The sequence below is a fragment of the Octodon degus genome, unplaced genomic scaffold (assembly GCF_000260255.1).
Source record: "Octodon degus isolate 3935 unplaced genomic scaffold, OctDeg1.0 scaffold00017, whole genome shotgun sequence".
NCBI lineage: Eukaryota > Metazoa > Chordata > Mammalia > Rodentia > Octodontidae > Octodon > Octodon degus.
In genome coordinates, this window is record NW_004524593.1 from 24438320 (window position 1) to 24458361 (window position 20042).

The 20042-nt window shown below is 41.4% G+C and overlaps 1 protein-coding gene and 1 pseudogene across 1 annotated transcript in view; both read left to right on the forward strand.

The window, feature by feature from the left end:
* Dnah14 (dynein axonemal heavy chain 14) overlaps positions 1-20042 on the forward strand; it is a 394744-nt gene that overhangs the window by 338134 nt on the left and 36568 nt on the right. The window contains 2 exon segments of the mRNA XM_012513730.1: positions 14717-14950; positions 17109-17194. Of these exon segments, the coding sequence (XP_012369184.1) occupies positions 14717-14950; positions 17109-17194 (320 nt within the window).
* Positions 4639-6777, forward strand: LOC105741615 (annotated as a pseudogene).

The window sequence follows — 20042 nt, forward strand, 5'->3', positions numbered from 1 at the left end:
ATATATGCAGTGTATTATTTGTTGAAACTGTACTTCCGATTTGATTTGAAACTGTCTCATTGCTATCTGTTTATCAATAAAACTTTTAAAAAAAAGATTAATAAGGAAAAATAGACTTGAACAACATAGTGATCAACTGGACCAAACAGGCAGAGTCAGAATGATCTGCCCAATAGCAGCAGAATGTTCACTCTTCTCAAGTCCACATGAACATTTTCCATGAGAGACCACTTTGGGATACAAAATAAGTCTTAATAAATTTAAGAAGTAATCATACAAACATCTTTTTTAAACACAATGAATAAAACTAGCAATAATAGCAGATAAAACAGTGCAAAATCTATAAACATGCAGAAATTAAAAAACACTCAACCAATGGATCAAAGAAGAAAGTAAATTAGTAAAACAAATTAGGGAGTACTTAGGGTCAAACGAAGATAAAAGCACAGCATATTGAAATTTTGGGGATGCAGAGGAAGCAATGTTAAGAAGGAAATGTTTAGTTATAAACATGCATATTTAAAAGACGAAAGATTTCCAATCAGCAATATAATTTTACACCTCAACAAAACACAAAAACAACAAACTAAATCCAAAGGTAGCAAAAAGAAGCAAATATTAAGATTAATGAAATAATAAAATAGAAAGTAGATAAATAGTAGGGAAGAATCAATAAAAGTCAGAGTTTCCATGTTAAAAAAGTCAAGAAATATGCAAACCTTTAGCTCAATTAAGAGACAAGAGAGACAACAGAACTAGCTGAAACCAGGAATGGGAGTGGAGACAACACAAATGCTAAAGAATTTTTTAGAACAATGAGACTACTATCTATAATTATGTGTCAACAAATTGGATTGCAAGGGAAAAATCACAGACTAGCAGACTTAGAAGCATATTATAGCAAAAGCTAGAATCAATCAGAGGCCTGTGACCACAGGCTCCTGCTATTTGTCACAAGGTTAGCTTGCTAACTTCAGCTAAAACCTTGACTATCTGGCTCCAATGGTTATCCATTAACAATGTGACAGGTCAAGCTGACTGTGTTTCCTTTAGCTAAGAGAATATGTATTGATTCCAGATTGCTTCAAGGCCACCATGTTTGGGGGAAGACTGGTCCAGTCAAGGACACTTTCAACTCTACCTACTCTTGTCAGATCCCTCCCTCCCAGAAGGTTACAATTCTGCCTGACAATATATGACATGATTCTTTGTATTCCATGTAAACAATTGTGTAATAATCTGCTATCAGCTTTGTACTTCTTACTGCAAACCATAATTAAATTGAACTCACTGGTCTGGGGAGATACCTCAGAGGCATAAGCACTGGGAGTTTGAGATAGGAGGATCATTGCAAGTTCAGAACCAACCTGGAGGCTACAAAAGTGAGCACAAGGCCATCCCAACCTGCACAACGAGACCCTGTCTCAAAAAATAAATAAATACATACATACATACACAAACAAATAAATTAACTGAACTCAATCCAAATAAATTAACTGACTAACTGCACTCAAACCTGGCTCTGGGCTGGTGACTGAACCTCTGAGTTCCCCAGATTACCAGGGTAATAAAAATTGCATTTTAACCCCTCAGTGCAAAGTCTTCCGTTTGGTTTGATACTGGAGTTTTGCAACAGAATAATCTAAAAGAAATGTATGAGATCCTAAAACATACTCTATCAAGACTGAATCATGAAGAAATAGAAAATCCAAACAGACCAACAGAAAATAAGGAGATAGAATCAGTAAACAAAACTGACTAAAAAGAAAATTCTATGACCAGATTGTTTCATTGGAGAACACTACTAAACACTTACAGTAATTAATGTAAGTCCTTCTGAAACTTGGCCCTCCAAATGGAAGAGGCGTAGAATGCTTCCTAACCCACCTGTGAGGTCATTATTAGCCTGAAGGCAAAACTACACAAAGACACAAGAAATTTTTAGATCAATACTCCTGATAAATGTGGATGTGAAAACTTTGAGCAAGTAACTATGAAACCAAATTTAGCAACATATGGAAAGAGTTACACACCATAGACAAGTGAGACTTGCTCGTGGAGCATAAGGGTGGTTGAACATACAAAAGCGATAAATGTAATACTCCATACAATGAAGAACACAAACCACATGACCATCTCAGTTTATGCAAAAATGTGTTTAACAGGGACAGGAATATAGCTCAGTGGCACAGTGCCTGCCTGGCAAGCACAAGCTCCTGAGTTTAATTCTGGGTACCAAAAACATTGTTCAGTAAAACTTACAACTTAAGCCTGGCATGGTGATGCATGCCTGTAATCGCAGCACTTGGGAGACTGAGGCAGGAAGATCTCTGCAAGTTTGAGGCCAGCCTGGACTACATAGTGAATTCAAGACCAGCCTGAATTACATAGCAAAACCCTGCTCTAAAAAAAAAGTCACCTTTTAATGGAAAAAACATTCAACAGCCAAGTATCGAATTACCTCAGCATAATTAAGATCACTCTTTCTCTAAATCAGGAACAAAGGAAGCAAGCCTGCTCTCACCACTTTCTTTCTTTCTTTCTTTCTTTTTTTTTTTTTTCAGAATCGGGGATTGAACTCAGGCCCTTGTGCTTGCCAGGGAAGTGCTTATTCCACTGAGTCTCACCACTTTCTGTTAACTTAGTTTTAGAGGCTGTAGCCAGGGCTATTGGACAAGAGAAATAAATAAAAGTCGCCCAAATTGGAAAGAAAGTAAAATTATCTGTTCACAAGTAACATGATCCTACATGTAGAAAATACTAACTATTCCTCAGAAAAACACTTGTGAGGGGGCCTGCCCCTTAGCTCAGCTCTTTAAGTGGCTGCTTCAACAACCCAGTCAGGCTCAGGTTGCTGTGGTTTGATCCACAACTCAAGCCAGCCAAACCTGCCCTGAAGGCCTTCGGAGCAAAAAAAAGAAAAAGAAAAACACTTGTGAGACCTAAATGAATTCATCAAGATTTCAAGACACAGAAATAAAATCCCATATCACTTAGGTTTCTATACATTAACAACAAGCAACTTTTTTTTCTCATTAAACTTTGTTTTACTAGGTTTCCAAATTCTGTGACAGATTTTTGGTCAAGTTGTTTCCATTAAAAAGTATTGATTTTAAAAACTAATAACTTAAAAACTGCCACACACCAAAAAAAAAAAAAAAAAAAAAAAAAAGGTCCACAAAACATTCTCCTTTCCTTCTGAAGGTTTTATGATGCATTGTTATCATTAACCAGTCTTTCACTATTAAATTTAAATAGCCAATTGGGAGAAACAGTTTTGAGACCGGTTTTCACCACTGATTAGGACTGGGGTGGCAGGTGTCAGGGATAATATTCATTTAGCCTTCTGAGCTTTCTGGGAAGACTTGGTGACCTTGCCAGCTCCAGCAGCCTTCTTGTCCACAGCTTTGGTGACACCCCCAGCAACCGTCTGTCTCATATCACAAACTGCAAAACAACCCAGAGGTGGGTAGTCAGAGAAGCTCTTGACACACATGGGCTTGCCTGGAACCATGTCAACAATGGCAGCATCACCAGATTTCAGAAACTTGGGCCCATCTTCTAGCTTCTTACCAGACCAGCTATCAATCATTTTTTTTTCAGCTCAGCAAACTTGCAAGCAGTGTGAGCTGTGTGACAATCCAGGGCAGGGGCACGGCCAGCACTGGTCTGGCGGGGATGGTTCAGGATGATCACCTGAGCAGTGAAACCAGCTGCTTCCATTGGTGGGTCGTTTTTGCTGTCACCAGCCACATTGCCACACCGACATCTTTGACAGACACATTCTTGACATTGAAGCCCACATTGTCCCCAGGAAGAGCTTCACTCAAAGCTTCATGGTGCATTTCAACAGACTTGACTTCAGTTGTGACATTGACGGGAGCAAAGGTGACCACCATGCCAGGTTTAAGAACACCAGTCTCCACTCGGCCCACAGGGACAGTGCCAATACCACTGATTTTGTAGACATCCTGGAGGGGCAGCCGCAAAGGCTTGTCAGTGGGGCGAGTGGGTGGGAGGATGCAATCCAAAGCTTCAAGCAGTGTGGTTCCGCTGGCATTGCCATCCTTGCGAGTGACCTTCCATCCTTTGAACCAAGGCATGTTAGCACTTGGCTCCAGCATGTGGTCACCATTCCAACCAGAAATTGGCAAAGAAGCTACGGTGTCAGGGTTGTAGCCGATTTTCTTAATGTAGGTGCTGACTTCCTTAACAATTTCCTCGTATCTCCTCTGACTGTAGGGTGGCTCTGTGGAATCATTTTGTTAACACCAACAATTAGTTGTTTCTCACCCAGTGTGTAAGCCAGAAGGGCATGCTCACGGGTCTGCCTGTTCTTGGAGTTACCAGCTTCGAATTCACCAACTCCAGCAGCAACAACCAGGACAGCAGTCAGCCTGGGATGTGCCTGTAATCATGCTTTTGATGAAGTCCTGCGTCCAGGGCATCGATGGTGGTCACATAATACTTGTTGGTCTCACATTTCCACAGGGCGATGCCAGTGGTGTTACCACGCTCACGCTCGGCTTTCAGCTTGTCCAGCACCCAGGCATGCTTGAAGGAAGCCTTCCCCATCTCAGCAGCCTCCTCATATTTTTCAGTGGTCCTTGTGTCGATGCCACCACATTTATAGATCAGATGGCCAGTGGTGGTGGACTTGCCGGAGCCCACGTGTCCGATGATGATGATATTAATGTGGGTCTTTCCCTTTCCCACGCTGGCTTGGATCTAGTGGTGGCTTTCACTACGCCTGTGCTCTCGCAGCAAACCCATTGCAAAAAAGCAACAAGCAACTTTAAAAGGAAATTAAGAAAGCAATTTACAATAGGATGAAAAAGAATAAACCTAAACAAGGAGATGAAATACCTGTATGCTGAAAACTAAAAAATAGCTCCAAAGAAATTTTTAAAAACCCTAAATAAATGGAAAATATAAAGTGTTCTTGATAAGAAACTTAATCATGATAGAACGACCATACTACTCAAAGCAATACAGCCCTGGTGCCATCACTAAGTGTGAAATGTACGGAAACAGTTACAGCCCGTCTCCTCTGATCAGGAGGTAGAGGCCTGGGGCAGCCGCCTCCACGCTGCACGATGCACCCATCTGGAGCAACAGGGAGGCGGCCGCGCAGGAGACCGCTGCCGCGGGCAGTCTCGGGACTCGCTTGAGAGCGCCAGCGCCAGGCAAAACCTGAAAGAGCGACGTGCAGAAGGAGGAGCTGACTACAGAAACGCACCACGGTAGTGAAAGCCCTGCACACCAGTCTGTGTATCAGTAAACGCAAACACTCATCAAGGACTTGCGAGTACTGGCTCTGCTCGGGGACAGGCACAGCCTAGACAGAGGAGACCTGAGCGCCGCCAAGCGAGCGGAGACGGGCGGGCGCTGCAGTTCAAGTCTTTTCCTCTCCAGCTACATCTAGGCGGGGCTGAGTTGAAAACTCAGTTTAGAAACCTTCCTGGCCACTGGAATGGGCAGGAAATGGATGTGGACAGAATTAGGGTGGAAGCCATCGCCCTGGGTCCGTCTCCCGGTCCCAGAAAAACCTCACTTTTCTGTATGCTACCGCGAGGAAGCAGGCCGTGTGGGACCGCAGCGTTCCGGGCCAGGTGGGCTTCCACGCGCACTTCTGGCCGTCGCCGCTCTCCAGGAAGCAGTTTCTGGACTTTGGATCCGTGAATGCTTGTGAAAAGACCTCGTTTATGTTTCTTTGGCAAGAGTTACCCATTCGATTGGCAAATATAATGAAAGAAGTAAGTCTCCTTCCCGATAATTTTCTCAGGACACATCTGTTCAACTGGTACAAAACTGGCATATCCAGAGTCTTCAAGAGATTCTTGATTTTAAGGACAAAAGTGCTGAAGATGCGAAAGCTACTTATGACTTTACAAATACTGATACGAATCTGAAGCCGACACAATGGCATCATACCCACAATGGCCCAACGTGTGATTGAATACAAGGAGAGCTTTGGGGTAGATGCTGTCGCCAGCCAGAACGTTCAGCACTTTTTGGATCGATTCTACATGAGTCACATTTCAATTAGAATGTTACCCAATCAGCATTCTTCATTGTTTGGGGGAAAAGGAAGTTCGTCTCCTCGAAAACACATTGGCAGCATAAATCCAAACTGTGATGTAGTTGAAGTTATTAAAGATGGCAGTGAAAATGTTAGGCATCTGTGGGATTTGTATTATATTAGCTCTCCTGATCTAAAACTTGAAGAACTCAATGCAAAATCACCAGGACAGCCAATGCAAGTGGTCTATGTACACCCCATCTCTGTCACATAGTGTTTGAACTTTTCAAGAATGCAATGAGAGCAACTATGGAACACCGTGCTGACAAAGGTGTTTACCCCCCTATTCAAGTTCACGTCACACTAGGTAGCAAGGATTTGACTGTGAAGATGAGTGACCGAGGAAGTGGTGTCCCTTTGAGGAAGACTGACAGATTCTTCAACTACATGTATTCAACTGCACCCCAGCCAAGAGCAGAGACTTCCAGAGCAGCACTCCTGGCTGGTTTTGGTTGTGGGTTGCGCATATCATGTCTGTATGCACAGTACTTCCAAGGGGACCCGAAGTTCTATTCCTTGGAGGGCTACAGCACAAATGCTGTTATCTATATTAAGGCTCTGTCAACAGAATCAATCGAAAGATTCCCAGTGTGTAACAAAGCTGCCTGGAAGCATTATAATACCAACCACGAGGCTGATGACTGGTGTGTGCCCAGCAGAGAGCCAAGGACATGACGACATTCCGCAGCACCTGATGCACTTGGGACACCTGCAAAGTCTAAGTGCGGATTTGATGTTCAATTTGGAAGAGATATTATGTCATTTTCACAGTTAGCTCTTTCGGTATAATAAATGGAAACTTCTATTTGTGCTTGTTAAACCTCCTAAAGTGGGTTAAACCTCCTAAGGTAGATGAGGGTACACGTATTTTACATGTACATTTTCAAAATTAATGGAACATATTTTTTAAACAACTGTAGTTTGGTTAACTTTATTCTTTATAGTCAATGTCAAAACCTTAGGAGAAGTGGGTACTTATATGTACATATATATATATATATATATATATATATATATGTGTGTGTGTGTGTGTGTGTGTGTGTGTGTGTGTTTCACTTCTGTCTCCTAGAAACATTTTCTAAATAATACTTATTAGCTGGTTAGCTGTCTTTCTGTTATGTGGTGTTCTACCATCCTTTATATAGTGCTGATCAAATGCTCTTCATGTTTATCAGAGACCAACTACAAGTAAAGCGTAATGCTGCAATAGGTGTAGAACCAGCCTCCTTCCAGCATCTGCATGCATCATCTTCGGTCTGAACTCAGTTGGTCACTTTATAATTTGATTGAAAAAGGTGTCAATGACAAGCTCCCCATGGAGCTAAGGCAAGATCATGGCAGTCTGCTCAAGGGTGGCTGTGACTGATGCAGGGAGAACAAGCCTAGAAGGCACTAAAATTACAGAGGATAAATTTAGGACAAAGCATCAAGTCCCCAACACTGATTTAATTGCTGAGATTATGTGCGGGAGCTTTTGAAAACAATAAGGTTTTTCTGGGTCCCACTCCAGACATAATCAGAACCCCTACACTGGAGCCCCGGGATCTCAATTTTTAAAACATTTCAAGTATGTGTGTGATTTTTGCTTGGCTAGAACTGCTCTTTTAAAGTGGATAGCCCTGAAGTAACAGATCTGTAGGTTTTGGTTTCCACTTATTTAAAGGTCAGATTTCTAGACCCTTAGGACACAAACTGATCTCAGAGTTGGTGCGGTTAGATGCATCATTAGAAGCAAGAGAACAAAATACTGTAGGAGAATTATTTGGCACCAAAGGGTCATCTTGTTTCTAGTTTAAGAGGCAAGAAAGAACACATATTTTCTAAAAATATCTAAATTCTGTTATCAGGGAAAACTCAGCTTGTGCTTATTACAACAATCTTTTATACTTGTAATTTGTAATTTATAAGTACTTTGAGATAGTATTATAACTTTATTGGTCTTCAAAACAAAATGTTAAAGAGCAGGTGGTACAGAGTGACCCAGAGATGCACAGAGCCGGAGCCGGAGGCAGGACCGGGGGGCTGTGGCTTCACTCCCCACCCTCTGAGACAGTAAGGAGGGCGTCGGAACTACGCATTTCACATATGTGTCACATTATCACACCATGCACCTTAAGTAGGAACAGTTTCTTGACAAGTCAAATCATATACCTCAAAGTACAATCTTATACTTGTCAGAAAAAAAAAAAAGTAAGTCTGTAGATTTGGAGGGGACATTAGCTCTAGCCCTCATTGAAGAAAAAAGGGGACTCAGAGACTGCCAGTAACTCAGGGCTTCATAGCTAATCTGACTCAATGCTCAATGCTGAAAAAGGTACATACCTTCCCTCAGCAACTACTGTTCCCTAGTGTAGACTTGATGGAAACCAGTAGATTATACATTAGTTCAGTTCATTATTGCTTTTTAGCTTTAAAGTTTTCTTGTAGGGATAAGACATTTTAGAGTCCTTTGAATTAAAATATTCCTCCTTAAATAAGGCTATACAACTAAACTTGATGCTTTTACATATGAAATAGTCTCTCCTACCCCAAGAAAATTAGTTTTTCTTTGTCTAGTTAAAAGCTAAATGTGTTTTCAAAGGAAAAGTGAAGTTGTTTTCCTTTGGCTTTCTTTTTTTTTAAATTGATTTATTTATTTATGTGTGTGTGTGTGTGTGTGTGTGTGTGTGGCCAGCTCAGCCCACCAGGGGGCGGTGCTGGGGGGATTGAACCGCGGTCCTTGTGCTTTGCTAAGCTTGTTCTAAGTAGGTGCTTTAGACCACTGAGCCATCTCACCAGCCCCTCCTTTGGCTTTCTAAGAGTAACACCTTTTTACTTTATTATGGTAGCAATGGACACAAATTCTTGGAGAGATTTTTTTCTGGTTGGTTTTAAATCCCTGAGCTATAGGAAAGGTTCTTAATTCTTGTACACATTCTTTTGTCTACCGGCATTAGTGTTAGGCAGGGCAGATATAAAGATATGTTGAAGGTCAGGAAGAATGCTGACTTTTATAACCTGGGCAGTTAGTGAACATGCCAACATTTTTAGGGAATAGCAAAAATCGCTTCTGCCCTATACTTAAAATGCCAGCTGGCCTTTGATGTCTCCATACCTAATAATGATCACTTTCTTAAATTGTGAAGTTTTTACATAAAGATACAGAAGTGTGAATCTGTATGACAATAAACAGAAAACATGAATAAAAAAATTATCTTACTTAGACAAAAGCAAAAGAAAACTCTGGATTAAAAAAATAATAAAGGTTTTCACACTTGCCTTTCATCAGGCAGCATGGAAGGATTTCCTCCAGTAGAAATACTATCACAAGGGTAAATATTGGACCTGATTTTTGTTTGTTTGTGTTTGTTTTTGGACTTTTTAATTTTGGTTTTGGTTTTGGTGTTTCCCTTTGAATGTGCCTGGAGAGGTACTTGTGTGTTTGACATAGTTACATGTACTAGCTACTGCGTTTGCCTCTCCAGTGTCCTACCATATTTTTTGTTGTTCCACACCAAGGGCTGTTTCACAGGGTTTCCTGAATTTAGGTTTCTGTTAGTTCAGTAATTGAATTGTTTCCTTATATATTCTGTCACTTTCCATTTATATTCTCTCTTGTCTCCTTTACTTCCTGTCACACAGCCTTGCAAATCTCCCTTCTTTCCTTGTGTATAAGTATTATCATTAAAACCTATTTTTTATTTTTTTTGTTTTTCTCTCTGTATGTGTATGTGGGGGACATATGTGTGTATGTAACTGCATATGTGTTAGTGATCATGCTTCTACAGTGTGCCTATTGGTCATGTTCTCTCACACTAAGGGTTATTTCTTAGGTCTTCCAACTTTCTGCTTATGCTAGTTCATTCATTGGATTCAATTCCCCCGTATCTTTTCTTACTTTTCATTTATATTCTCTCCTGTATTCTTCATTTCTCTTCTTCCTATAATATAACCTCTCAAAACACCCTTCATTTCTACCTTCTCTTCTAGTATATAAATATTCTAGAAGAATCTAGAGAAAAAATATTCTACAATCTTTTTTTAATTACTTTTTTTTCTTGATTCTTAATTCAACACACACTATCCTATATCATTATGTCTTTATCTTTTCAGGCTAATGAAATACTAGTAAGTATTTTAAACAAGTTTCAAGTTATATATTCACATATGCTTGGTTCTTTGGATGTTATTTCTGGTAGCTATTCTGCCCTGGCAATGCAGTAGTAAGGATTGAAGTGAGTACTTTGACAATATTGAGTGAGTGTTTAAAGAGCTCACACCCAGCCAGCAAGATAGCTGAGAGGTCTGAGTACCTGCTTAGGCAAGCACAGGGACCAGGGTTCGATCCCCAGCACCACATGCCATGCCAGCCCCACCCCCAGGCATATTGAACAGGCCACTGAGACCGGTTGTGGTGGTGCACACCTGTAATTCCAGTGCTGGGGAGGCTGAAAACAGGAGGATCACTATAAGTCTAAGCTGAATAGCAATAACCTGTACCAAATACATTAAAAATAATAAATAACCATGAAGCCAAGGGAAAGACTAAATCTCTACAGGAGAATAGTTAAATGAATAAGAAACAAAAATCAATTCAAACTTTAGAATAACAAAATGACAGAATTAGTAACAATACTTCATGTAAATTGTGCTAACTTTTGGAGTAAAAGATGCAGACTGGAAGATTGGAGCAAACAAAACCCAACTATTTGCTGCCTACAAGAGAAACATGTTATCTAAAAGATGCACAGTGTGAGGCTGGCTTCTTGAGGAGCATGCCAAGAAGTTAGTGACGCGCTGGCCTTCCTGAGACCTCACAGCAGAAAGGCCTCATTCATGTCCCAGGACTGGGGAGACAGCCGTGCCACTCCTAGGGTGGCATCCGAGCTTGCTTCCCAGCTGTGACCCTTGGACAAAACAGCACTGGCCTGAATTTGCCCATGTTGACTCTGGCTGTTCAAAGACAGAGGGGTACAAATAAATACAACTTTAATGTTAAAAATAAAAAAATAAAAGATGCACAGAAAGCAGAAGAATGCAAAATGATACTCCAAGCAAGGGGAGTCTGAAAACAAGCATAACTAATGCAGTAAGTCCCTGCTTAAGAAGAGGTCCATTCCAGAAGAATGTTCATAAGTCAGATTGGTTTGTAAGACCAACAAAATGAGTTACATACACCTTTTACACAAACATACAATGTAAAACATAAAAAAACTTCACATTTCATAATCTTGTCCTTGTTCTTTAGAATGGTGTAACAATTCATGTTATAAGAATGAGCAACATCTACAATCTTTTCTTTCAGTCCAATCTTTCAGTTTTTACTTTTGTCTCCACGGTTATCGCTTTGTGCTTCCTGGCAGTCCCCGCACATCACCACTGCTTTTCTTCTTGCTTTTAGTCATCCTGGGCTCTGACTAGCACTGTACGACCCGGGATATGTAGGATCACACTATAAAGCAGGCACACAGCAGTACATCTGTGAGGATGCCCAGCGGACACATGCAGCCCTCCCATGATTCGTTCACATCCACACATGTTCAGAATGCAAGATCCGTTAGTATCTGTGACACTTCTCAACACAAATGTTCGTAAGTCAGTGACTTACTGTTTAATATTCAATAAGATGATGTCAAACCAAAGCTTGTCAGAAAAGACAAACTCACTACATGGTGGTAAAGGGAAGAATTCACCAAAAGAGATAAAAATTATAAATATATATATATACCTATTTCATAACACAAACATTACTTGATATAAAAGGACCAAAAAATACCAATAAAATCATAGTGGGGAATTTCAAAACCCTCTCTTACGAACAGGTAGGTCAACCAGAGAAAATAAAGAAGAACCATCAGAGTTACTCTGCACAACAAACCAGGCGGATTTACAGCTATACATTCAGTCAACAGCAACAGAATACATGTTCTTCGGCATACAACTTTCTCCAAAACACCACAGACCATAAGCCAAAATAAACCAGTAGGCCATAAAATGTATCTCAATAAATACAAAACTATTGAAATAATCTCATGTATGCTGCAGATGACAGTGGAATAAAACTCAATAGCGAAGAAAACCACAGAAACTGCACAAACATAGGGAGACTTAATAATAAGCTTTTCAGTGATCAATAGGCACAGAGAAATCTGGAAAGAAAATTAAAAATTTCTAGAATCAAATATTAATGGAAACAACATATCAGAATCAGTGGGACAATGAGAGCAGTCCTAAGAGGAAATGTATAGCTGTGAGCACCTATATTAGAAAAACAGAGCAATCCCAAGTTAATAACATAACTATCTGTCTCAGAAGTCTAGAAAAAAACAGCCAAACCCAAATCTAGAAGGAAAGAAATAATGTTATCATGGACATGACACTAAGAATAAGACAATAAATCAATGAAAAAAAAATGGTTCTTTGAAAAGATAAACAAAATCGGTAAGTCCTTAGCCCGTAAAAAGAGAGGCCATATTAATAAAATATAACAAAATTATAAAAAGACACCACTGAAACCCAAAGGACTATTAGAAATTATTTTGAAAACCTATATTCCAATAAATCAGAGATCTAGAAGAAAATGGATAGATTCCAAGACATATATGACCTACAAAAATTGAAACAAAAGGACATTTTAAAACTAAACAGACCAGTAATATTGATGCACTAATATTCTACCAATGAGAAAAGCCTAGGACCCAAAGGATTTACTATTGAATTTTACAGACTTTTAAAGAACTAACATCAATGTTCCTCACTCTTCCACATAATAGAAAGAGAAGGAATGCTTTGAAATTTCCTCTATGAAAGTGGAACCGAGCATGTATCAATTTCCCAAATGAGCCTCATCATACTGTATTACTAACATACTCTAGTAAAAAAGAAATAGAAAATTTATATGTCATTACAAGAAACATAAAATAGTCAAAGCCCTCTTTTAAAAGAACAAAATGGGTATCTTATAGTTCTCCTCTTTTCAATATGCATTATAACGCTACAACAACAAAAAATGGTACAGTGTTGACATAAAGACAAATAGATCAGTGAAATAGAATACAGACCCCAGAGATTGTCTCTCACATGTGTGCTCAAATGGTGACCAACAAGGTACTAGGGCCACTTAGTGAACAAAGGAATACCTTCAACGAATGGTGAGACACTTAAGAGGTAAATGTAAAAGAATGAAGTTGGACCCTTACTTAATCCAATACAAAAATTTACTCTAAATAAATCAAAGACCTAAAGTTGGAAAGTTCTTAGGAAGTGTAGGGAAGCTTCAGGACATTGGACTTGGCCATGGGCTCAGGTTCCAACGCTAAAGTTGCAGACAATGAAAGCAAAAGCAGAGAAAAAGCCCACATCAAACGTCAAATTTTTTCCCACGGTGGGAAAACAGTGGAAGAATGGGGAAGATATATCCAAATTATCTACCTGACAAGGAATGCCCATAAAGGATGTTTAAAGATTCTGTACAACCCAGTGACAAAAAATCAAATAACAATTTTAAAATAGGCAAAGGACTCAGTCAGATATTTCTCCAAAGAGGACGCAGAAGTCCAGCATGAGTCGCGCAGCATCACTGTCGGTGAAATGCAAATCAAAGCACACTGTGACACTATCTCAAGGGGAAGGGCTACTATAAAAATGTTGGCGAAGATGTGGAGAAAGTGGGACTTTCATGTACTCCTGGTGAAACTGTACAATGGTCTGCCACTGTGGGAAGCAGAATGGATCTCCACAAAAAAATTAAAATTGAAGCTGCCATATGATGCAGCAGTCCTGCTCTGGTTATATATCCAAAAAACTGGAGGTAGAACCTGGAAAAGACACTCATGCTCAGAGCAGCAGCCTCACAATAACCAGCGGGAACAGAACCCAAAAGCCCACCAATGGACGAAGGGATACGCAAAATATGGCAGATCTGTGCGGTGAAAGGTTGCTGAGCCTTTATTTACAGTGGAGAAGACTCACCATCTGCCCCAACACACTATTGCACTTGTGTGAAGTGAAGCCAGCCAGTCACAGAAAGACACATACTTACTGCATGTGAGCCCGCAGTAACCGAGAAAAACAATAACTACCAGCATCTGGGGAGAACCGGAAAAGGGGAGCTGTTGTATAATGTGTAATGTGTATGGAGTTTCAGATTTGCAGAAAAAAATTCTGGAGATCTGTTTTGCAACAATGCCAATACATTATTGATCTGTACACTTAAAATGGTTAAGAAAAATTTTACATTACTTGGAGTTTTTACCAAAATAAAAAGAATGCTTTTATGTATTAGTTTTATACAAAATGGTTCCTTCCTCAACCACAAATATTTGTTAATCATCCACTTTGTAAAGAGTAACTAAAGGTAAAGAATTGAGGAGCTGGCCAAATAGCTCAGTGAATTAAAGCGCCTGCTTAGGCTGACGCAGATCCCCAGGCCTGCCGTGCCGGCCCTACCACAGGGTGCACTGAGATGGTGACTGAGACTGGGCATGGCGGCGGTGCCTGTAATCCCAGCACTTGGGAGGCTGTAAACAGGAGGATCATATGAGTCCAATCTATGCAGTAAGACCTTGTACATCGTGTACACCCTGTCCTGAATACAAAAAAAAAAAAAAAAAAGAACTGAGCTCTTCTAATATTATCATTTTTCTTTTTTATTAGATATATTTGAAATGTGCCAAAATCAGCACCTTCAGTGGCTCTCGGTGTCACGGTGGAGACAGTGTCAGCACATCGGCCGGCAGCTGGAGCCCTTCTCGCTGCTCTGCAGCTCCCTCCTGTCTAACCCTCCACAGTGGAATGCATTTAAGAACAGCAAGTCTGTGTACTCTCTGATGAGCACAGTGTTCTGCTCAGAGATTGCTCCATCAGAAAGCATGAAGTCGTCCGAAGAAAGTAAGGACCATGCATGCGTGGCCGTGCCCTGACGTAAGCGTGAGCGTGGGGAGGTGGGTCTTCAATTTGCAAACAGCTCACTACCTCACGCTGAAAAATTGAAGAACATAATTACGACATAAGCACATGTTTTATCCCAGGTAATCCTTATAATAACCTTACAAAATGATTTTATAAACCTCATATTTATAGACAAGAAAGTGATGAAATATCAGAATTTGAGTGTGATTAAATTTTGAACCTGAATCCAACCAGCCCTATGCAGGTCCTTCATTTTGTATGACAGAAATGTGTTCTAAAAATACCTTAGGGAATGATCTCACTTTCAGTTACTTGCTATTTTTGTCTTTTCCCTTCTCTCTACTCTAGTCTCCTTCTTGTCTTTCCCAGCTATGGCCACTACTACCCCCACTTGGATACCTTCAAATTTGTTTTCTTCCATATCTTTCTCCATTTTGCTTCCAGAAGTTGAGTTGCTGGTAGACAGCAAATCATTTTTTATTAATAATTGCTGGCCAGGGAATTTCTTTAAATGATTGTGAGAATTCATGTTTTCATGAGCAACATGAGCACCATTTTTCCAACAGGAAAAAATTGTCTCAATCTGCAAAGCTCTGAATATTTTCAACTTAATTTAACTATTAGTAAGTTTAAGTTTCTTTTTGGATGTTTTTTGACCATTTGGATTTTTCTGTTCATATTCTGTGTAGATTTGTCTGCTGGATTATCTCCTTTTCAGCCTTTTGTAAGAATCCTATTCATGTTTTGCATTAAGTAAATTACATTAAATAAAATCTTTGTGTCTTTAGGTATTTTTCTAAGTCTGTTAATTGTCTGTTGGATTTGTTTATGATTTCTGATTATTCAAATATTGGAATGCTTGTTTAGTCAACTATGACCATTTTCATAGCTTCTTGATTTCCAATTCTAATGAAGAAAGCCTTCCCACTCCTGAAGTATTTTCTGTAAGCAATTAATGTTTTATTTTGTTGTATTTATCACAAATCGGTCTGTAATCCATGATCTACTTTATTTATTTTTTAATTTTATTATTATTATTACTATTATTATTATGTATTTGGTACAGGGTCTCACTGTACAGCTCGGACTTGTAGGGATCCCCCTGTTTTCAGCCTCCCCAGCCCTAGGATTACAGTTGTGCGTCACCATGCCCAGTCTCGGTGGCCTGCTCAGGGTGTCCAGGGGAGGGCCCGGCATAGCATGTGGCGCCAGGGATCAAATCCCAGTCTCTGAGCTTGCTTAAGCAGGTGCTCAGTCTGCTGATCTATCTTGCCACAATCTATTTTAATATAATAATCAATAGTTTTTATTTTAAGGATCTCCTTTTTGACCCTTTTGTAAAGTACTTTTTCATTTTACAGTTAACCCCAACTTTATCCATTTATAACTAGATTTTCATGTGAATGATTTAAAATCAACATGCAAACATTAGCTACATTGAAAAGAGGTATCTTCACAGTAAGTTAAACATTGGGAGATGACTGGAAATCCGACGTCCCTCGGTAGTAACAATAATTGCACTGCAGAGAGTCGGGAGTGAAGACAGGACTGACGCAGCAGGAGGCGCAGGATGTGTATTGCATCCCCTGCGCTCCCACTTCCTGTGTCTTTTTTTGGCACGTCATTGTTGCCTGGGAGTGATCCCACTGTGAAGTTCTGGCTGTCCTGTGTTGTTCTGTCACCACACCACAGCGGCCACTTGAGATGGACCACGTGGGGGTTACCTCTACCTTCAGGGATACCTTTCTTAAGATACGAAGGAGACTTGTCAGTGCCTCAAATATTGTGGAAATAAAGCTCAAAAGTCAACTATGTATTTTTAAAAATATAAACTTTATAATTTTAGGGCTGGGGAGATGGCTCAGTGGTCTAAAGCACCTACTTAGAACAAGCTTAGCAAAGCACCAGGACCGTGGTTCAATCCCCCAGCACCGCATGCCAGCCAGCCCCGCCCCCTGGTGGGCTGAGCTGGCCACACACACACACACACACACACACACACACACATAAATAAATAAATAAAATTTAAAAAAAATAAAATAAAATAAACTTTATAATTTTATAAGTGTGTATTGTGACATCCACTAGTGATATAAGTATTTGATTGTCAATTTCTCTTTTTCTAAATCACATCTAGCAGAACTTTTGAATGAAAATGAAGAAATGCATAATCCTATAAATTTTCCCTGGGAGAAACTGACTCCATTTCAAAGACTTATTTTGGTAAGATGTGCTATGAGGAAAGAGTAAGCTTGCAAATGTTTTACGTACTTTGTAGCAACTGACATCTTTCAAATTAGAATTCTATAAGCAAAATATATTGATTTCTGAAAGCTAAGCTTACTGGGCATTAGTGTTAGAGGAAAACCCTCACTTACCAGGCTCAGTGTTTCCTTCGTGTCCTAGGAGAGCCACAGCCCAGGCCTTCCTCTGTCCCCGGGAGAAGAGGGCTTACACACTTGACAGATTTGAGAGATGAGGGAGTGCAGGGCTTAGTTCCCTTTGAGACCTGCTCTGCTTGCACAGAGCATTTTCTGCTCTGCTCCTGCCTCACGTTTTCCATATGGTCTGTGCCCAACAGGCCCTGGGGCTCTAGGGAGGCCAGCAGTCTGTCCTGGGGCTTAGGGCCAGGCATGCTACCAGCCCCTCCTACCCCACCTCTACCCCTGGCCAGGAAGTAAGGCTGAGCCTGCCTTTTGTGCTGGCTTTGCTGTCTGTGGCCCCATATCTGAATTCCCAAGAAGGTCATCCAGGTTTCTCTCTATCACTGAGAAAAAGTTTTTGACTTTCACTTAGCCACCCATCAATTTTAGCAAGGGGAGAATCCCTTGTCTCCTCCCTTTCTTGGCCTCCAGGTATTGGTGCAGCCTGGACAACCAGTAATCCTTGACTTTGCTTTAAACATTTAAAGCAACATCTAAAAACTTTTGCAACATTTTAAAACTCATTATAGATATTACAGAAAGGACCACATCTGGTTTATGGACTTGTTTTTGTTGGCCTACTATTCTATTTTTTCAATTTTCAAGTCCTATTTATCACAAAACAAATGAATTTGAACCTGTGAAAATCTTAGAGGATTTCCATCTTAGTCCATTTGGGATGGATGCTATTTTTTTAAAAAAGCCAAAGACCAGGTAATGTACAAACATCAGAAATGCATCACTCACAGTTCTGCAGGACAGGGAGTCTAGGATCAAGGCACCAGCAGGTCGTTCTGTCAAGGGTTACTCTGTCTCACAGATAGCTTCTTCTGGCTTTGTCCTCCCACCTGGCAGGGACAGAGTTTCCCTTGAGCCTCTTTCATGAAGGCACCAGTCTCATTTCCTCCTGACCTAGTTACTTTCTGAGCCTACACCTCTTACTGTCTTTCTTGCTTTGTGGGTTAGGTTGCAATACAGGAATTTTGGATGGTACCAATACTCAGTCCCTAACAACTTCCAGGTCCTTAAGTAAAAATAAGTAAAACAAATACCATACATTACCTTTAAAATTCTGTATATACTTACATCTTAAAGTGAATTAGTTTCTGGTTTTTTTTTTTAAATTGGGATAATACATGTGTGCATTGTTTCATTTGCTCTTCATAATTTTTAACCTCTCTGTGTGGGCGATACCAGTATAATCAGTGGCCAGCCATCAGCCCCATCCATTTCCAGATCTTTGCCATCATTCCAAACAGAAATCCTGTAATTACTGAACTGTTTCTACTCGTTAGCTATTGTGAATAATTGAGTTGTTAACATTGGTACATCGATGAAGTTTTATCTTGCTTTTGTTTTTTAGTTTGAGGATCAAAATTTTCAAATTGAAAAAGTCTCCATAAAACTCAGTTTTCTGGGTTTTTTTGGAAAAGTAGAAAATGAAGTGGTAGGCTGCCAGAGTTTCCAGTGGTGGCAGGAGCTAAGCTTAGTGGGACCTCAGTTCTCACTTGGAGGTGGCGCTAATCACACTTTGTGCCTTTCCTTTTCCTATGGAGGATGGTTTCTTTCTGCCCGATCCACTTCCCTGGTTTGTTACCAACCTGACCGCTGTAGACAGGTCCTTACTTAACGACACGGACTGGAGAAGAAATGTGTTTAAGCTATGCTGACAAATGCAAGATGGGACTGGAGAAGAAATGTGTTTAAGCTATGCTGACAAATGCAAGATGCTCAACAGCGAGTAGAGCAGTCCTCCGACACAAAGGCCGAGGCTGGGTGGAGAGGCCTTACCTGTGGGGCGCCGCAAGAGCACAATGCCAGGAAGCTTCACTCTCCATTCCCGTCTCTTTGTGCTCTTGAATTTTACGTGGCGAGTGCAACTTTCCTCAGTAACAAACTTGGCCAGCGTCTAAGTCCCCTGCTACTTTGCCTCCCTGGAGATTTTGTTTTTCCGAACAGAAACTGTGCGCCCAATGGCAGCAAGACGAGGCTGAGCCGCCATCGGAAAAGGCGGCGGCAAAGGCCTGCAGGACTCGCTCCGGGTCGCAGCTGCCTGCGTGAGCCTGCGGGGCAGCGAGGAGCCGCGGGCGGCTCGAGGCTGTCTGGAAAGAGCCAGCGGAGCTGACTCGCGCAGACTCGTCCTGCGTCTTCTCAGCGCTCGGGCTTGAAAGTGGAGGCTTCAGCAGGCGCCGGAGCGACGGCCGGACGCCCGCGGTGAGGGCGTCCAAATGCCCTCCCGGAGACTCGCCGCTTCCCGTTCCTCGCACCTAGCGGGTCTCATCCTAACGCTTCCTCAGGGATGGCGTTGTGTGAAACATGCAAGTGCCAACACCTACCGCGCGCTGGACTTGTGACAGTGGCCCGCGTGGACGGGCGCAGACCCACAGACTCCGCGGGCCTCGGGCACAGCCACCGCGGAGAAGCGCGCCTGGGCGGCGGGGCAGCGTCCGGGAGGCGCGGGGACCCGAGCGGCCGAGCCTCCGCCCTCCGGCCCCCGCTCCTTCAGCCGTGCTCGCTCCGGTAACCCTGCCTCGCACGCGGTGGCCCGGCGGCCCGCGCCTGGGTCTCCCACGCAGGAGAGCGAAGGCCGGGTGGGCGGAGGGCCGAACGCGGGCCTCGAGTGCGTGGCTCCTAGCGCGGGGGGGGGG